At 39.5% G+C, this 18542-nt stretch overlaps 1 protein-coding gene across 2 annotated transcripts; it reads left to right on the top strand.

Moving 5' to 3' along the window:
- The first annotated feature begins 480 nt into the window (after positions 1 to 480).
- On the top strand, positions 481 to 18226 carry kcnk10b (potassium channel, subfamily K, member 10b). Of its 2 annotated transcripts, none has more exons than XM_030719205.1 (7): positions 481 to 533; positions 5224 to 5639; positions 11919 to 12036; positions 13732 to 13892; positions 14128 to 14320; positions 14407 to 14549; positions 16401 to 18226. In XM_030719205.1, coding segments are annotated over exons 1-7 (1686 nt in total). In that variant the 5' UTR covers positions 481 to 532; the 3' UTR covers positions 17055 to 18226. The 2 variants fall into 2 exon arrangements, with proteins under 2 accessions (XP_030575065.1, XP_030575064.1); XM_030719204.1 differs by lacking the exon at positions 481 to 533 and adding an exon at positions 1076 to 1137.
- Positions 18227 to 18542: the final 316 nt, after the last annotated feature.

Raw genomic sequence — 18542 nt, 5'->3', positions numbered from 1 at the left:
ATGTTATCTGATGTTTAACATGCAGATTTTGATCACTTAGGAATGTAAAGATGCCAAATTTATAACAATATGCTTTTTTTTTTTTAATGTAATGTACAGCAGTGATTAATCATAAGTGTGTGACAATTGTGTCCACAAAATGTAGCTTTTTTGGTTTTCCCATTAAAGTGGATCTACTTTTGTTAATTGATCAGTGATCGTGTGTGTATTTGTATGTGCTCGCGCTCGTGTGTGTGATACGGCACTTTTACATAACATATATATATATATATATTCTGAGAAAGTTCATTTCCTCCCTGTTTAAACTGTCATCCTGCCATTTATAGCATACGATTTAGAGGGGGTCTGACTGAAGTGGTGACCTGTCTTTAACCACTGAAGCTCATAAATAATGTACGGTTTCCCCTCACATGCGTGAATGATGTAATGGGTTAAGTCTGCCTCTGATTTGGTGATCATCTTTGCGCCATGTGGTCAGACGCTGGTTACGATAACGATAATAGGATCATCTTGTTTTGGGGGAAAATATAAGAGTGAGTATTGAAAATCGGATTACACAAAATAGAGAAAATGCTGCTGATGCAAAGCTCGATGAACAGTGCCAGTAAAGGCAGGTGGAGGAGAGCGCTTATTTGAATTAAAGGGAGGGGACAGCGTCCGCCCTCGTTGTTCTCGCTGCCGGTGTAATGCGTGCGTAAAGTTGCTTGGTTGGACCACACTCCGCCTGTGTTTCTGGACCGGACCATTTGCGTGACTGCTCAAGTGTGAGTTTGGAAGTGGTTTGGACCGCGGAGTGGTGCGACAGCTCAGTGAAAGGTGTCACACGTTTGTCAGTCTGTTAGGCGAACACCACACGTCCAGGCGAGGTGGAGGAAAAAAGGAGGGGGTGCAAGAAAGACAGACAATGCGGTTTTGCGATGCGTTTATTCCTCTTTGCAATTTACTCCCACTTCGATTAAAAGATGATGTGTCGAAGATGAAGGAGATCGGAATTTCTTGTGATTTGTCTATTTTTTTAACCCTGTATTTTTGCGATCACGCTGATTGAATTTACCTGCGTTTTCACTGAGCCAAACCCAGAGATGAAATTTCCAATAGAAAACCCGAGAAAACAAGTTAACTGGGACCCAGAACAAGGTTGGTACATCCTGCTGTTTTACTGTGGGATAACTTCAGATATGTGATTAAACAGTACTCTTAATGTCAGTAGCCTAACATCTCATGGAGATACTTGAGACACAATAACATCAGGCTGCATTATTCATAGACAGAATACATAAATTCCCATTAATGCTTCTTTTAATTTAATTGAGAGGTCCCTTTATTTGTTTCTGTGATGCAAATTTACCATTCATTAAATGACAAAACGAATAGGGGTTTTTCTAGTCTACATCGTCTGTGTGTTCAGTTGTACAAAGCAACGCTGCTGGACGCGGAGCTCCTGTAGGGTCAGGTTGGCAGAAAAAACCAGTGTGGCAGCGGAAGAGGTGTCAAAATAGAACTGGGCGGTAAAATGTTTCCGCTTAAAAAATTGAAAATACATTTTTAAAATACATCTTTCTACTCAAGAATATCATTTATAAGGATTTCAGACACGCAATATTTTATGAGAATTTTTTTTTTAAATCCCATGACTCGTGTGCCCTCTGTCTCTTCAAAAGCATATAAGAATTGTGCTCCAGCCTCCAGTCACTAAATTCTGCTTTAAGATACTCGGCATGGGTATGTTGAAAGATGCTGTTTGCGCTTTCCTTAACAAAGGTTTTATTTTGAAATTAGTCACTGCCGGAAGTGTTTGGTGTGCACTGGGATTGATTTAATATTTGAAATTTGAGGCTCAGCTGACGAATAAAACGCCTACAACCTGCCCAGTGCCATAGGGAATAACAGGGCCAAAAGCATGCCTGGGCCTTCATGTTTAATATTACTAGACCTAGTCTTGGGTTTGTTCATCAGTGGGTAAATAATGCTTCTGTATACTTGAACAGGCATGCTAATATGTTGACAGACACAAGAGTCCCACCACAACTGTGCCTCAGATGTAAATGTGGTAGATGCAACATTTCATTGCTGTCATAAACTCATCATCTTTATCCACATGCTTTCTTAGTCCTTTTTGTGGCAGAAATGAGGGGGCAGCTCTACCTTAGAACATTTCCTCTGCTTTGGCCAGACATGCTTGGATGCAGAAAGTGAGGGCTGAGAGGAAGAGATCAGATAAAAAAAAAAGCATTGCTTTCCACTCAGGCCTTATTTAATTTGCAAGAATCAATTGGAAGCTATTGCAGAGGTTCAAAAAGGATTTTACATTAATGGATCATAGCCTCAGAAATGTGAAATGCAAACCTCATGGTGCTCGCCGCAGTTTTAGTTTCAACTGTATGTTGTAAAATATAGATTATAGTTTTGTATGCTTTAATTTTTCTCTCAAATGCACTGAAAAAGTAATATGTGACATACAGCTTCCTGCCCAAGCTACCACCCCTGCTCCATAGTTCATTTATTCAATTTCACTCGCTCACAAGATGAGACGAAAGGCAATTAACATCTTACTTAGACTAGTCGTGGACTTGGCCTAATTTGAAATTCAGTAACCAGCTACTGTTCCACTTGATCTGTTAAAAATATTACCCAAAAAATATAGCAGTTTTACAGCTGACTCACCACCCAGTCTTTTTTTTCCCTTATTCATTTCTGCTCTATTACAGCCCTTAAATCCATATACTGTAAACTGAAAGTGTTCTTCTCCACCTTAAGCTGACATCACGTCGGTGTTATTGATTCAGTCATTTATATAAGAATTGACTAAAGAGATTAACAGGTCTTGGATCAAAGAACAAGCCACTTCCTGGACATTCTTTGACTCACAAGGTCGATGTGTGTGCGTGTGTGTGTGTGTGTGTGTGTGTGTGTGTGTGTGTGTGTGAGAGAGAGAGAGAGAGAGAGAGAGAGAGAGAGAGAGAGAAAGTGTGTGTGGTCATGCTGTGGGGACCTGAATCTGTTTAAAAACAGTTGCACTAAAGGAACATGTCTGCCTTTTAGGAACTAAAGTAATATGTTCCAGTGTTAGGGTGAGGTTTAGGCAAGTTGCACTTATTTTTAAGGTTGGAATAACTCTCCACAAAATAATAAGGAAATAAATTTGCTGTCTAAAGTCATAAATACTTGATTATGCATGTATGCGCCTTACTTAACATATCCTAAAATGATTCCACCCCATTAAACACACCAAATACATTTCCTCATACCTACCTTTAAGAGACACATCATAGACAACAAGCTCCAGCCATGGCTCAGAGGTACTCCATGATTTCCTTTTTTAGAGGAGTGGGGGCGTCAGGGCTGGGGTGATGTCTAGAGCACTGAAAAAGCTTATACAATGATTTATATACATTAAGGAAGTCTAATTTGGCTGTCTACATAGTTGGTGTTTCATGGTTGACCCCCTACAGCACACATGCATTTGTTATGAAATATCTGAAAACTCTCTGGAAGACATTAACTGAAAGTGGCACTTATCCTTCACTTACAGTCTATTGGAAAAATTGGATCCTGCTTCCCTTCAATGAGAGGAACTCAATTTTCACCTTTACCTAACAACACCGTATGGTTTTCATTGGTGTGCCTTTTAAATATTTGTACATTCTTTTCTTGTGTCCTATTTTGCATCTGTGTTAGCTTCAGGCACTCATAATCTGTCATATCTTCAATCCTTCCATCCATTCCTTTATGAAGCCTTTATCCATCTATGGTGATGGGTGGGCTGGAGTCTGTCCAAGTTGACACTGTGCAAAGGCTGGATCTAACCAGGTTGCCAGTGTATCAGGAGGCCAAAATAGAAGAACAAACATTCACACTCACATTTACAGACAATTTAGAAAAGTAACCTAAGATGCATGTTTTTGGAAGAAACCAGAGTACCCAGAGAAAACCCACCCAGGCACAGGAAAAATGTGTAAACTCCACACAGAAAGGTCCCAGAATCCATCCATCCATCCATCCATCCATCCATCCATCCTCTTCCACTTATCCTTCCACAAGGTGGCAGGGAGTACGGAGCCTATCCCAGCTGTCATAGGGATTGAGGGGCAAGGGACACTTTATACAGTTTGCTGATCTGTCGCAGGGCAATGGAACATCTTCTAGTTTCTGACAACAAAACACACCCCAAACTTAACCCTAACTCTAGATTGACCTGATTGGATGCTTCTATTTTATTTTATTTTTCCAGATATTTATGACAAGATCCTCTGCTAGGATATTCTAAGATATACTTTATTTATCCCAGATTTGTGAAAATCTTTCATTACAGCAGTTACTATATTACTATTACTACATCCACTACTACTACTAATAATACTAATAAACAGCTAAAATGCTTCAAAATCAACAAAGAATGAGAATTTAAAATGGCTTACTAAGTGAAAATTGCTGTGCAAGGTTGAAATAAAATGTTAAAAAGATGACAAATGATTATCTGAGAGACAGATGTGTTTGACTGTAGAGAAGCCCAGTGGCTGTGGTCCTTGGAGACTCCCTTTCACAGGGCCAATCTGAACTGTATTTTATATACAGAAATTCTCACGATAACAAGATGTTGAGGTGACATAGAGTCTTGCTATCTTTGGCAGAGCTACAGTATAGGCTGGGCAACTGGATTTCTTTTTCTGATAGTGTGTGGCTTTGCAAAATCCTTTTATTAGCCTGGTGTAAGAAAAATAAAATGTTTTCACAGCTTCATAATAGGTGTCCATGCTAGCCATGACATTGGCAGAGCGGGTTGATTTAATGAGATTATGTTAATGTCTTCATAATACAGACATTATTTGAAATAATGTCTGTATTTGAAATGTAAACCAAAAGAAGACTTATAGGTGAGTGAAAAGGTGAAAATAAGAATAAGAATCTGTCAACATATCAACATATGAAAGGTCCAAATGCCTGTGAATTTATGTAAAATGTATTTATAAAAACTTAGGGATTGCATATCATAGCTTTTCATATTAATAGTTGAATATTCAGAGAGTCAAAGAGTCAATATGAAAAGGTAAAGACATGCAGATGGAGTAAAATCATCCCGAAAGAGCTGTTACCCAATTACTGTAACACTTCTTAAATGACCATCAGAAACAGTCTGTGTTTCTGTCGTTGTAATCATCATCAAAAAAGTAAACAAAATATATATTACTTCAGCCTTCTCTTCCCTCTCACTTTCTTTTCTAGTGGCAGTCCAGACCAACTTGGTCCCTCCCAAAAAGGTCCAGCCCGGCATGGTGAAGTCAACCCTAGTGCAGGCAAGTGTTGCCACCATGCAAAATCCAATGGGCTACGACCCGAAAGCCAGTGGTCACTGTCCACTACCACGTCTGTCCATCTCGTCCCGCTCTGCCAGTGTCGTGGCTAGCATGGACACTGGCTCTGATGGCTCAACAGCAGGGCTCCACTCAGTGATGAAGTGGAAGACAGTGCTGGCCGTGTTCATTGTGGTTGTTCTCTACCTGGTTTGTGGAGGACTGGCCTTCAGGGCTCTGGAGCAGCCATTTGAGAGCAACCAGAAAACTAGCATCGCCCTAGAGAAGGCCTCTTTCTTGGAAAGACACCCGTGTGTTACTCCCAATGAGCTGGATGCCATCATTAAGGTAAGCACTTAAAAGTGGAAATTATTTTCTGGTGTTTGGCAGTTTCCTTCTTCAAGACATTTTGGCAGTCTCTGAAATGTCTGTGATAGCACCAAGTGATCAGTTAGAGGTAAAAGGATGGGGAGCTGGAGCTTATCCTGGTTGTCACAGAGCAAGAGGCAATGTACCCTGGATGGGAGTAGAGTCAACAAGGAGGACAAAGCATGGATCCTTTAAGGCAGGCCTATCTTGGGATTAACAAGTAGCTATGATAAGAGTGCACAATGTTCCTTTCAGTCAGAAAAATGTGCCAAAAACTGCACTTCCTCTAATGGTCACTTAAAGCTGGCTATAAAAGTAAATCACCATAGACACCCATGTTAAAATGCCCAACTTTACAGCATTAAAGAACACATTCACAGTCTGGAAATAAAAACAGTTTTAGCCTCTGTGTTCCCTCTTAATAAAACCTGTACAGTGGTGGTACTGGAGTTAGGGGCGCCCCCCAGTATGTCAACAGCGGGAAAACTAATACATAAAAATGAGTCCAGAAATCAATCCGTAGATCTATCCTTTATATAGCCTTTATGTCAGATCAATTATCTTTTGCACACTTTAAATGTGGCCATTATCTCCAAGGACTCCAGACCATTTTCATCATGCTAATCTATTCAAATACACATCATACCTTTATTCACAGCAGAGAATTTTGAATGTAATTGCAGCTCTATTGTATTTTCTTTGTTACATTCGTGTGTAACGACAGAGTAATGATAATAGGAAGACCCATTTCTGCCCTTTTCTTTTTTAAAAAAAAATAGCTAAAAACCTTCAATAAGAAATGTATTAGAGCAGTATGAATTTCCAGAGTGCAGCTTTAACAACACCCACATATCTTAAATAAGGAAACAAGCTCATGGCTATGATAGCGCTGTTATATTTACTGTGAGAATGTCAGAAGCCAAGTTTTATGGATGTTTTCTTTCAGTACTGCATGTTTCTTCTATTCGAACATAAAAATCATTATCCTAAAGATCCACGGGGTGGCGAGGAGAGGGTGGAGGGGGGTGGTGGTTCAGGAACTCAATATTCCAAATAGTCTCCACAAAAAAAAAAAAAAAAAATCCCATCAGTGTATGCTATTTCACAAAAATGCAGCATCTGCTGCATAGGAGAATTATTTATGGGGGGTGTCAATGTCTTCCTGGGCACAGCTGTTTGCCCAAAAACATGTCTGGTAACTCCTAAAACTGCGACATATTGTCTGATGCTGTCTTTAGAGTGTTCCACATTTTACCAAGCCGGCTTGTAAAACTTTTTTATAATTGTGTGCACTAGACCAGATCAAACAGAGCCACAAAACAGAACAATTCCCATCTCACTGAAACGTAACGGTGCATTTTACAGTGGATTTTTATGGTGTCAGCCGCTTTATAACACACTATGGCAGTGGTTCTACAGTGGTCTCTGACATCACATCCAAAATTATGGATCAAGATTTAAGGTCACTACACCCAGCTGACACAACTGCACATGAGAGTGGAAAATGATTTGAGATGTGTGAGTGGCTGAGTGGGAAGTTTGATTTGTGAGGGCGTGCAGTGATGGAAAAAAGCAATCAGTCAGTTCTTTGCAGAGGACCTCCAGAAATAAAAGAAACATTCTGGACCAACAAAACGAGTCAAAAAAGCTGAGTAATAAAAGAACTGAAATACAAACATGAACACATAATTAACAGAACTTTGTTGGCAACAGAGACACCCCAGTCTTTTAGAGACCCCCCAGCCTTTTAGAAATATTGGGCTTTCACGTTTTTTTAATGTATTCTGAAAATAGTAAAGACTGGGAAACAACCAAATGGCATGTGGTGTGTTCCACTTTCCACTAGGATGGCTTTGTTTGACGTTAACATCTTCAGCACTGCTCCAGTGACTATAGTCTGCCTTTCTCTGTGTCTCTCCTTCTCCACACCCACCTCTACTCTTTTATTCTTTTTCAGAGAAGCTTTTTCTTTCATTTCTCTTGTAGTACTCAACCTTTGAGCCACAAAAGCACTATCAAGAGCTTGTAAAAATCAATAACAGTATGTCCTAAGGAGGAGTGTGTGGAAATTAGAACCTTTAGCATGGAGTGCCTGGGGTCCGGAGGGAATCAATTATTCATTACACAGAACAGCAGTCACACACCTCCTGCTGCTCAAAGTAGAACTGCTGGAATGATAGACAAGAGAGTCGGACAAATAATCAAAGTCAGATACATAAGATAACATATGATGGCATGTCAAAGCACTGATCCATCTCACATAATTCATGTGTTAACAGAAAAAAGTGTGAGGATTTGGCAAATGATTTTGTAGTTAGTGCATATGAGTTTTTACTAGCCAACAAACCATAACCAAATTTGTCATGCTCAGTTTGTGCACTGATAATTTGGAGCTTTAAATGTGCTCTTTTTTTTTTTTTTTAACTGTTACACAAAGCCAGCACAGCTGCTCTCCACAGTATCCTTTACACAATACTGTGGTAGCCTCACAAGTAATGTACTAACATGACAAGTCTCATTAAAAAATGAATTCTATAAATCAGTAGAGGTAATGTTGGTCTGCTGAGTTGTTGTGGTATTCCAGTACAAAGTGTAAGCCATGTGTGAAGCTCATATTAACAAATAACACTTTTTTTTTTTTCTCCTGGTGTCTCCAATGAAAGCCTGGAGGACATGCTGCTTCACAAGTACTCCATCAAAAAGTCTGCCCGGTCCTCTAACAGTTTCCATTATCGGTCTGTGTGTGCTATGTCAAGCCTGTCACTCAGCCGAAGCCTTTCCGTGGGGACACAGCAGTGGTGACTCACTGTTGTCAAACTGTTCGGTGGAGGAGTTGACAGAAAAATGGCAACCTTGGGAAGCATGTGCATGCCGGAGATGGAAGCAGACAGTATATCACATAGCGAGCTCTTGTTAAGGCACAGCGTGTGCTGATTTAGTGTGTGTGCACGTCTGTTGACCTCCTCATGTCTGCTTCAGTATTTGTGTTGTCCACTCACCCACTGTGCGCCCACGAAGACAGCGGACCTAATTGGCTTTCCTGGTGCTGTTTTGATGACTCACACCGTGGCACGATGTGCAGCCACACTGTTATTGACACCAGTCAGGTCTCATTTACTGATGACTCACTTATCTAAAATAAACTTTTTGTATTCACCGAGCTACCTGCAGCAGAATCTACGTCAGGACATGCAACAAACTCCGTCATATGTTTTTATAGCACAAGTGGTGCTTTTCCGGAAAAAGTCAAACAAATCCCGCACACTTGTGTAATCAAAATGCTCCACTGACTAGTGAGGGCTAAGCTCTTCAGATGTCTGCAATTTTTTCCTTAAAAATGCCTCCAAAGTTTGACACTGGACTTTTAAGTGTAGGGCATTTACTTTTTACTTTTACTTTTTTTTTTCATGTAGTATTGAGTCTGAACACTTGTTCCAAGTCAAAAGTGTTTCATAAAAAGTCAGACAAGCCATATACAGTACAGTTATGGTAAAAAGAAAGAACATCCTCTTTCAAGTCTAAGATTTTACATATCAGAACATAATAAATAAAAACACATGGGATATTACACCATGTCATTATTTATTTAACAAAAACTAAGAAAATTTTCAGAAGCATTCTGTGAAAACAATAAGCGCACCCTTACTGCTTCCATAGTAAGGGTAAACTTATATATTCATATGAATGGGTGAGTGAGTCCAAACCTTTGACTAGTACTGTACCTGCAAACCTCAAAGAATTGGAGTAACACTGTAAAGAAGAGTGGGCCAAAATTCCTCCCTAATGATGTGAGAGATTGTTATTGCTGCTAAAGGTCATTCTACAAGCTACTGAATTGTGGGGTGTACTTAGTTTTACACACACTGCATCTCTATTTTAGCTTGGTTTTTGTTAAATGAATAATGACATGGTGTCATTATTATGTGCTGCTTATCTGAGGTTGTATTTAAATAATGTTAGGACCTGAGGATTACATTTTTTTTTTTGTATTATATAATGATACGTAAAATCTTAGAATTGAAAGAAGATGTACTTTCTTTTACCATAACTGTGGCCTGGACCTCAGCAAGCAGCAAGCTTTAAGTCTTCAAGGTGGTTAGGTTAAAACTATAGATATTAGTAATGTTGAAAGTGCTGCAGAGGAGAGTGCTTGGCAATGTATCACAATGAAGTTGGGTGAAGGGTAGAGCGAGGCACCATGGTGACAGGATCACTGCTGTCCCCTGCTGTGGGGTAGAAAGGGACACCGAGAGGATAAAAATCTACTGTACAGTGGGTGTATTTGCTCTGTAACGATCCTGCACTGGAGAATCTGAAAACACATTAGCTACAAGCACGTTTGAGCATTCGCTGGTGATTCTTTAGTGAAATCAAAATAGAAAAGTGCATGAGGCGTGAAACAAAAACACCATTTGTCTTGCTAATTAATGTACTGCAACATAAAGTCACCATCCTCATGCCTCTGAAGCGCACGTGCTAAAGCAGGATCTTTCTCTCTTGAAGCATGAGCATGGCTGAGAAACAGGCAAGAGCCAAAAATAGACCTACTCATACAATATTCAGATACATTGTGCGGCTATTTATAGCTCTCCCTTGACTTCAGAATTAGGTTATTTGGGGTTTATTATATAATTAACACTTTGGTATTGCTCCCGTAAAGCAGCTGTGTCTGCTAAAACCTATGAAATAACATAATTGAAATTGCCTAATTATAGATACAGAAAAAAAAAATCTGTCTCATTAGGGAGAGAGGGCACTGATGGAGCTGAGGTAATCACATGCAAGATTATGAGTAGGCATGTGCAGCAATGTGTTTAGCGGTCAAATACTCTCTGCTGTAAAATGCATGTCAAGGGAATTCATACATATTTTATTATATGGCTCTGCACTCTCTGAGAGGTTATCTCCCATCTCACTGTATAAAATGGGGCTTGCTCTGTATGATGACACGGACTTTTATATCAGCAGAAGTTTATTTGAGCCTGAAGTACAATAAATGCCCGTGTTGAGAACATAACATACCGATAAACATAGAAAGTAGAAAAAGCATGAGATAGTCAATTAACTTTTCATGGCAACATAATGGAACACAGAAGGCAATCAATGAAAATAATGATGCGGTAAATGTTTTCTCAGCACCAGACAAACTGGTCGATGGAACGCAGAACCAACCAACAACAGGGAAACAACAGTGTTTGGGCTGCATCTGTGTGGATTTGGGAAAACATGCAAACCGGGGAGAGCGATGAAACGGCTCCTTGTAAAAAGCCAGACACTGAAGAATTTGGACAAAACTGGGGTTAGATCAACTTCATGTGCACACAAATAGTAAAAGAGCCATTGTGGAAGAGTTTTCCCATGCTGGTTAGATATAAAACTGCATTATAAAGTGATAAATCTAATATTGCTAAATGAGTTTAGTCAAAAGATATTTGTATGTGTTTTTGCTTTTTTCTTTTCAGAAAGAAGGCATTAAGTAGATTTATAATCTGGAGCAGATTATCTAATCTCAAAGGCTCACAAGAGATTGCCACCTTATAATTAATGTTTAAAAAAAGACATATCCATAATGACAAAGGGGTTCGCAAACAGCCACTTCTCTGTTTTGTACTCACATGCCAATAATGGTTATGAGAAATTTAAAACTAGAATAATATTCATGTTTATTGCACTGTTTATTTATTTAGTTTCCAATTACAGTTTAACAAGAGTAGCTTAACACAACATAATTATGCACAGAGACACAACAATAATCAGCTGATTTAATCAAGTGTAACTCAATCCACAGCCGCCTGGCATCGGTATAGAAATGATTCAAACCCCAGCCGGTTTTCTTAGTATTCAGGTGGTGACCTTCTGGGTTGATGTTTGAGTGTCACACTTGATCTAACTTCAGTTTCCTCGCGAGTGTTACGCAATCAATTACAATACATAGACGCACATGTAACAGAAACAATAGTAGGATGTGCGCTGCTCACTCTGTTCACACTATCGGGACTTTGTATAGTGAAATCAAAGCAGACATGTGTTTGTTGTTTTGTCATCAGCTGAGCTGGCATATAGTCATAACCTTGAATTGCTTAGTTTGTAAAAGCTCAGAGGCAAAACAGGAGCCAGGTGCTAGTAAGCATTTTGGCAAGGCTGTTTTTCTGTCCCACAATGCATCTCATTACTTTCTCTAATAATGTCAAGCTACATATTTCAATTTTAAGCACTTGTTTTTTAATGCATATCATTTCTATATATCCCACTTTCCAGCATGCTATAGATTCTGTAAGTGGAGGAGTGAGGCCTACTGGAGACACGTTGTATAATTCCAGTCACTGGGATCTGGGAAGTGCCTTCTTCTTCGCTGGAACTGTCATCACAACTATAGGTAAAAGTATTAGATAATGCTCTTTTTAATACTCTAAAGGAAGATAAATCTGCTGTTGCTGGCAGTCTGTGCAGTTTCCATTCCACTTGTGAATGATCAGAATTCATTTTGAACTCATCATCCACCATTAACTTTATATTAGCAGAACTAATTTTAACAATCATATAGACGGAGGCAAACCCCGACCCTCATACATGCACAAGGTACTTTGGAAAGCTTCATTTATACTGTCTGCAAAGGTGTAACAACATATGCAAGAAGGAAAAGTTTCTGGTGGTGATGAAACTAAATGGCATCTTGTTTCTGCTGATCGTTAGGTATCACTCATTGAATGCTATGCCTGCTAATGCCCTGCCATTCTTAAGGATATATGAAAGAGAGGGGGGACCCATTCATTAGAATACAGTCTGATGTCATTCTATTGAAGAAGTAGATGGAACCTGACTCATTATGCAGTGCATGATACAGATACTGCTGTGTTTTCCCTCTGAATTGTCTCATTTTGCCTTTTGTTGCTTTTTTAAAGAGAAACAGTAATTTGTGACTCACTGAAATCCTTTTTAAAATGAAAATGAAAGTCTGTGGGTGCCCGGCTTTGATCAGATGGAACGTTTTGATATACAATGACAACATTAAAGCAGAGACATTGCTGCTCTTATTCCCTCTATCGACTGCAGGTATCATCCTCTAAGTGACTGAAAAAAACAACATGTCCCTGACCTGTTATTGTGGTGTAATCTAGAAATGTAATTAACCTGGCAGCTTAGCTTTCAGCGCTTCATTTAATTCAGTGCACACACAGAAAAATATTTTTGAAAGATCGCCACATAAAAAACACAAAAATACAAATTACACATAGTTTCATTGCAAAAATTTTAAATGTTTGTCATATAATTTGATGTTGTCGCTGGTTGATGTGAGAAAACCTTCAAGAACAGCAGGAGTATGGGTAAAAGATTAATTAGACATGCTACTGAAAGGAAACAAAAACATCTGGCAAGCTTCAACTCTACGCACGGATATGACAATATTGAAGCCTCCTTAAGAGGACTATGTTTTTCCTTTTATCTATTATGTCCTATGGCTCCCAAAATTGAAGACACTCATTTTAAGATTATATCAGCAATAAATACTGTTAATGTGTTTCTCCATAAGAGACTCACATTTTAAGTACTATGCTGAAACCACTGACCTTTTTTTTTTCTTTTAATATTCACATATCAGTGTTTTTTGGTCTGATATCCACAACATAATGTGTGCAACATAATGTGCAACAGTAACCACTGTAGAAGAAACCTGTTAATAAAGTTATAAAATGCTACACCAAGGACACATTATGCATTTCAGGAGGTTAAAATAGGAGATACTGGGTAAAATATTTAGTCATTCATGTCTCCTGTCTCACTAGTGCTCCTTGATTGTACCTCCCTGTATCATAGGATGTCATTATTAATGCAATTTTCTTTAAGGGAAATCTAATTATTGCCTTACTTGCCTCAAGCCCTGCTCCTGGAACTAAAAGATATTACATAAGGGCTTGAATTGATTATGTTGCATAACAAGATCTTGATCGTCTTCTGCTTCTCATCTTACCACTCACTCTTCACAGCCCTGCTTTGCATGTTTGTTTTTTGACCTTCATGTCCCGTTTCTTCTCCCCTCCTCCTCCTCACTGTGCTTCCAATTGTTCGACAGGTTACGGAAACATAGCTCCGAGCACGGAAGGCGGGAAAATCTTTTGCATCCTTTATGCCATATTTGGCATCCCTCTCTTTGGCTTCTTGTTGGCGGGGATCGGAGACCAGCTGGGGACCATCTTTGTAAAAAGCGTCTTAAGAGTTGAGAAGATATTCAGGGTGAGACAAAAGTAACACACAGTATTAGTTTTTTCTTTCTTTGTTGTGTAAAAAAAATTCCAATATGCAAGTTTTATTCTAAAATTGAGTTTTATCCCATCATCAGTGGGACATGTAATTGTGTCCACTTTTTTGTGAGTCATGTTTCATTGTCTTTTGTGGACCACACTGTCACCCTCGCATCATCTTTTTAATTGCTTGTATTTGTTCTAAATACACCTCCTGTTCTTTTCAGCAAAAGCACAAGCAGATTAGCCAGACAAAAATAAGGGTGACGTCCGTTATCCTGTTCATCCTGGCTGGCTGCATTGTCTTTGTCACCATCCCTGCTGTTATATTCAAGCACATTGAGGGCTGGACCACACTGGATGCCATCTACTTTGTTGTGATCACTCTTACAACAGTGGGAATAGGAGACTATGTGGCAGGTAGTGTTGTGCTCCAAGCTGTAAGCTGTTCTGTTGAAGTGTTGTGGTTTATTTCTGACCATACCAGCGTTTTCCTTCCCCTCCAGGTGGAAACCGTAAGATTGACTACATGAAGTGGTACAAGCCTCTGGTGTGGTTTTGGATCCTTGTGGGTTTAGCATACTTTGCAGCTGTCCTCAGCATGATTGGAGACTGGCTTCGAGTACTGTCCAAAAAGACTAAAGAGGAGGTGAGGCTGATTATATGCGTGTATTATTATAGAACTCTCCCCTGTATCTTCTTTCTGCTCAGTGGCAAGATTTAGTGGAAGCCTGCTTGAGATGTATTTTACCAAGTTAAAGATGAAAGAGATTTAAGAAGTAACCATAAAGTTTTAAGTGTTCATATATTTTTCACTTGGGAAAAATGTGTACTCCCTGACCAGTTAATAGATGGTCGCTGGAGGTTGCTGGCTATCATCAAGTAAAATCTCTTATAAAGAGAGTGCTGCACCCAAAACCTCTGTGTGATTGCTTTGATCACTAGCAGATTTCTGCTGTCATCTATAGTTTGCATGGAAGACAACAACTTATCTGCAAACACTCGCCATTTACTCTCCGAGCTGTAGTGAAACTTGATCAAGTGTGAGACAGGAAACTGAGACTGTTCGCCTTCATAATAAAAGTTATGCCTTACTGCTGAAACCAGCACATTTCAAAAGGCTCAACTTTTATTTTGAAGGCAAACCTTCTCTGTTTTCAGTTTGTATTACACGTTTCAGTTTCACCACCGCTTGGTGAGTAGTTTGCAAGTATTCACAGACAAGACTACTGGTGTCCAAAGCAATCATAAGGAGGTCTTCAGTGCAGCACCGTGTACCTCTTTGCCACTGATTTTGCTGCCAGCAACCACTCTCCAACCAGTCGTGGAATACACACTTTTCCCAAGCAACCCCTCTCTTTAAAAGTCTCCTGTCTCCTCATGAGCATTTAAGGAAATCATTACCAAGCTGATGCCAGCTGGGCACAAAAGTAAAAAACAAAAAAGAAAACAAATCATTTAAAGCCAGCGTATTGAAAGTGCTGCACAGTTTGATTCATTCTAACATATAGGAGTGCAGTCTGTTTGACAGCATCACGTGAATAAACTTTATGAATACTACCAAATCAAGGCCGGTCTGGATAGATGTAACAGCCACCTTAATAATGGCTAAAAAGCCATGACTTAGCACATTGTACTACTAGCACATTGTACTACTACATTGTACTACTTTTCATTGTACATTCTGTATAATGACAATAAAGGCATTCTATTCTATTCTAACAATTACAATTAACAAAACAAGTTTCAAATATTAAGTTAAAGCAACACCCAGTCTGAATCATAAATCAGAACACCTAAACAGACTACAGGCTTACTGATTACTACATCACAGACATGATGGGGAAGTAGCTACAGATTACATTTATTACATTACTGAACTTTTGTGTCAGACTGCATGCCCAAACAGGCTTGTGTCAAGTTAAGAATGAAAGGACCTCTTTGCAGGCTCTCTTGTGGTTGTACTGGAGGAGTCCTCTCTCAGCAGTGAAACTTCCTGACAGCTTAATCATTAATCAATAAATTATTGGTTTTAGGATTATTTTGCCTGCTGGCTGCATTCCCCCCCCCCCCCCCCCCCCCCCCCCCCCCCCATCAACAGTATCCTGGTTCTCTGAATTGTACACATTCATTAAAACTCTGAGATCCACTGATTGAGGGATCATGTAAAGATTCAATAATGGCATCAGTATTTCAATATCTGAAACTTTTTACACATTAAATAAAACCATGCAACAATGTAGTGGTGTATATGACAGAAAATAAGGAATAGCATAATAGGACACATTTAGAATAACAAATAGAGCTGGAAGTAGCAGGATGACTTTTCCTGTAAAAGGCATAGTTGTTTTGTGATCACTTTTGCAATTATGTTTTTGTTTGTTTTTACAATAGTAGATGCTTTTCTTTTTTTTTTATATTCTGCTGTTTTGAATGTTTTATATATAGGTTACTCTTTCTAATCATTGCCTTATCCTTTACTTATTGCATTGCTTCATAGGTTGGGGAGTTTAAAGCTCATGCTGCTGAATGGAAGGCAAACGTCCGAGCAGAGTTTCGTGAGACTCGGCGGCGTCTGAGTGTTGAGATCCATGACAAGCTCCAGCGGGCCGCCACCATCCGCAGCATGGAGCGTCGTCAGCTTGGCTTGGAGCAGCGAGCTCACTCGCTTGACATGCTGTCACCAGAGAAACGGGCGATGTTCGCCAGTCTGGATGCGAGCCGTTTCAAGACATCCTCCCAAGAAAGCATCGACAGCAAACTGAACAATCTGAGGCTGAAGGGGGCCTGTGAGCCGTATGACCATCAGGGGAATGAGCAAACGCAAGAGACTGCATCTTCCTCAGAGGAAAATCTCTTCAACCTACGATTCGGATCTCTCAGCAAGCTGGCCAGGCGCAACAAGAACCGCGAACTGCGGAGGAACATACCTGAAGATGTTCGGCGGGCCAGTTTAGGCATAAACAATGGCAGTGCCATGCTCGGGGAGGAGAGAACGGAGGAGGAAGAAGAAGAAGACGGGGAGCCAGATGAGGAAAACAGAGAAAGAAAAGAGGGAAACACCAGTCTGACAAACCTCTCACAGTACACAATGGAGCGCTCTAAGTTGAATGGGTTCACACCGGCACTGGCCAAAGACAGTGAGAATGATTAAGTATTGAATGGACAAACACTTCATCCACAGACAAGGAGTGCTGAGATGGAAAGAGTGAAAGATACTCAGACCGAGAGAGTGCACAGTCCTTTGAGATGTCAAGAAATGTGCCTTTCTGTTTCCTGTGCTTAGATTGGAACTGCTCCCAGGAAGTCAGTCATTGTGCCATAGCTATGGGAAGAAAATGCGTTGCCAAAAATGAATAAAACTAAAGGTGCAGAAGCGCATGTAGAAATACCTCATTGAGATGTCGCTGTAAAATAGGCTACTTAAGAACTTTAATTTCTACAGGAGCAGTCTTGCACAGCTCTGCTGTCTTTTTAGCCCTCAAGGCTCCTATGAGACACTTGGGGACTGACCATCTGTTCATGCTGAATCTTATTTTTTGTTATCAATGTGGGCAGGACAGCTTGAGAGCTAGATTCATGCCATTCATTCTCAGTAATGTTATTGATCTATGCTTTGTCATCTCATACTCTGTAGGTGTATTTTTAGCCCAGCAGCATGCCACAAAGTGACTTCAACATTTACCGAATAGAGGGGAGAGGTTTTGTTTTTGCTGGATCAACAGGCAGTATTTACCTAGATGACATATATAGAACTATAGCTACATTATATTTGGCTTGGAAAATGTGGCCTGATGTTAAAAACTACAATATGCTGAGAGCTTGAAAAAACAATTTGCAGCGCATGGTAAAGAAAATAGAACCGTAATCGTTCATTGCTGGCATAAATAAACTGTAAAGCTTGGACCTGCAGCTTTCATGATGAGTGAAATATACTTCTTTCATTAATAATTTTTCTCTCAACAGAAAAACAAGTGTCTCATTTTCGCAGACCGTCAGTAATGTTAAACACAAATACATTTTTTATGACATTCACGCGATCACAAACATGTTGAGAGTGCTTAAATCATTTTAATTGATGAATGTGATGCTGTTCATTTGTATTCACCGAGCATGTTTACATATATGTTTACTCTTTTCTATCAGCTGAGTTGTATTTTTCATTGAACTGTAAAATATACTGAACATGGTCCTTTTTTTGTATATCTTTTTTTTAAAAACCGCAACATAGCAACTCAAAGCATCTTGACACTGCAGCATGTGAGGAGTGGGGTTTGTGTATTTCTTAGAGGTTTTAGACCATTTTAACTTAATTTTTAAAAAAAAAACATTTACTGACACCTAAAAACGGCTTTAAATTTTGCAGAATTAAGTGTAACACTGTTGTACTTTGCATGCATTCCTCAAGGTGAACAACACATGCACACATGCACATTGATTGCTCCAGTAGCCCGCTTAACTGGTAGCATTAACCTTTCAATGACCCTAACCTGTGACACGCTGAGCGGCTGTTTGTTGTGTACAGTTTATTTTGCCACAGTAAATGTAGTGAGTGCCTTTTTTAAACAAAATAAATGTGACTAAAGAAGCATACTCTTTCTGTAAGTACTCACAAAGAATGAATGCAGTAGCAACAAAAGCG

This window comes from Archocentrus centrarchus, chromosome 22, assembly GCF_007364275.1.
Source record: "Archocentrus centrarchus isolate MPI-CPG fArcCen1 chromosome 22, fArcCen1, whole genome shotgun sequence".
Classification (NCBI taxonomy): Eukaryota; Metazoa; Chordata; class Actinopteri; order Cichliformes; family Cichlidae; genus Archocentrus; species Archocentrus centrarchus.
This window is presented reverse-complemented; position numbering and strand designations above follow the sequence as displayed.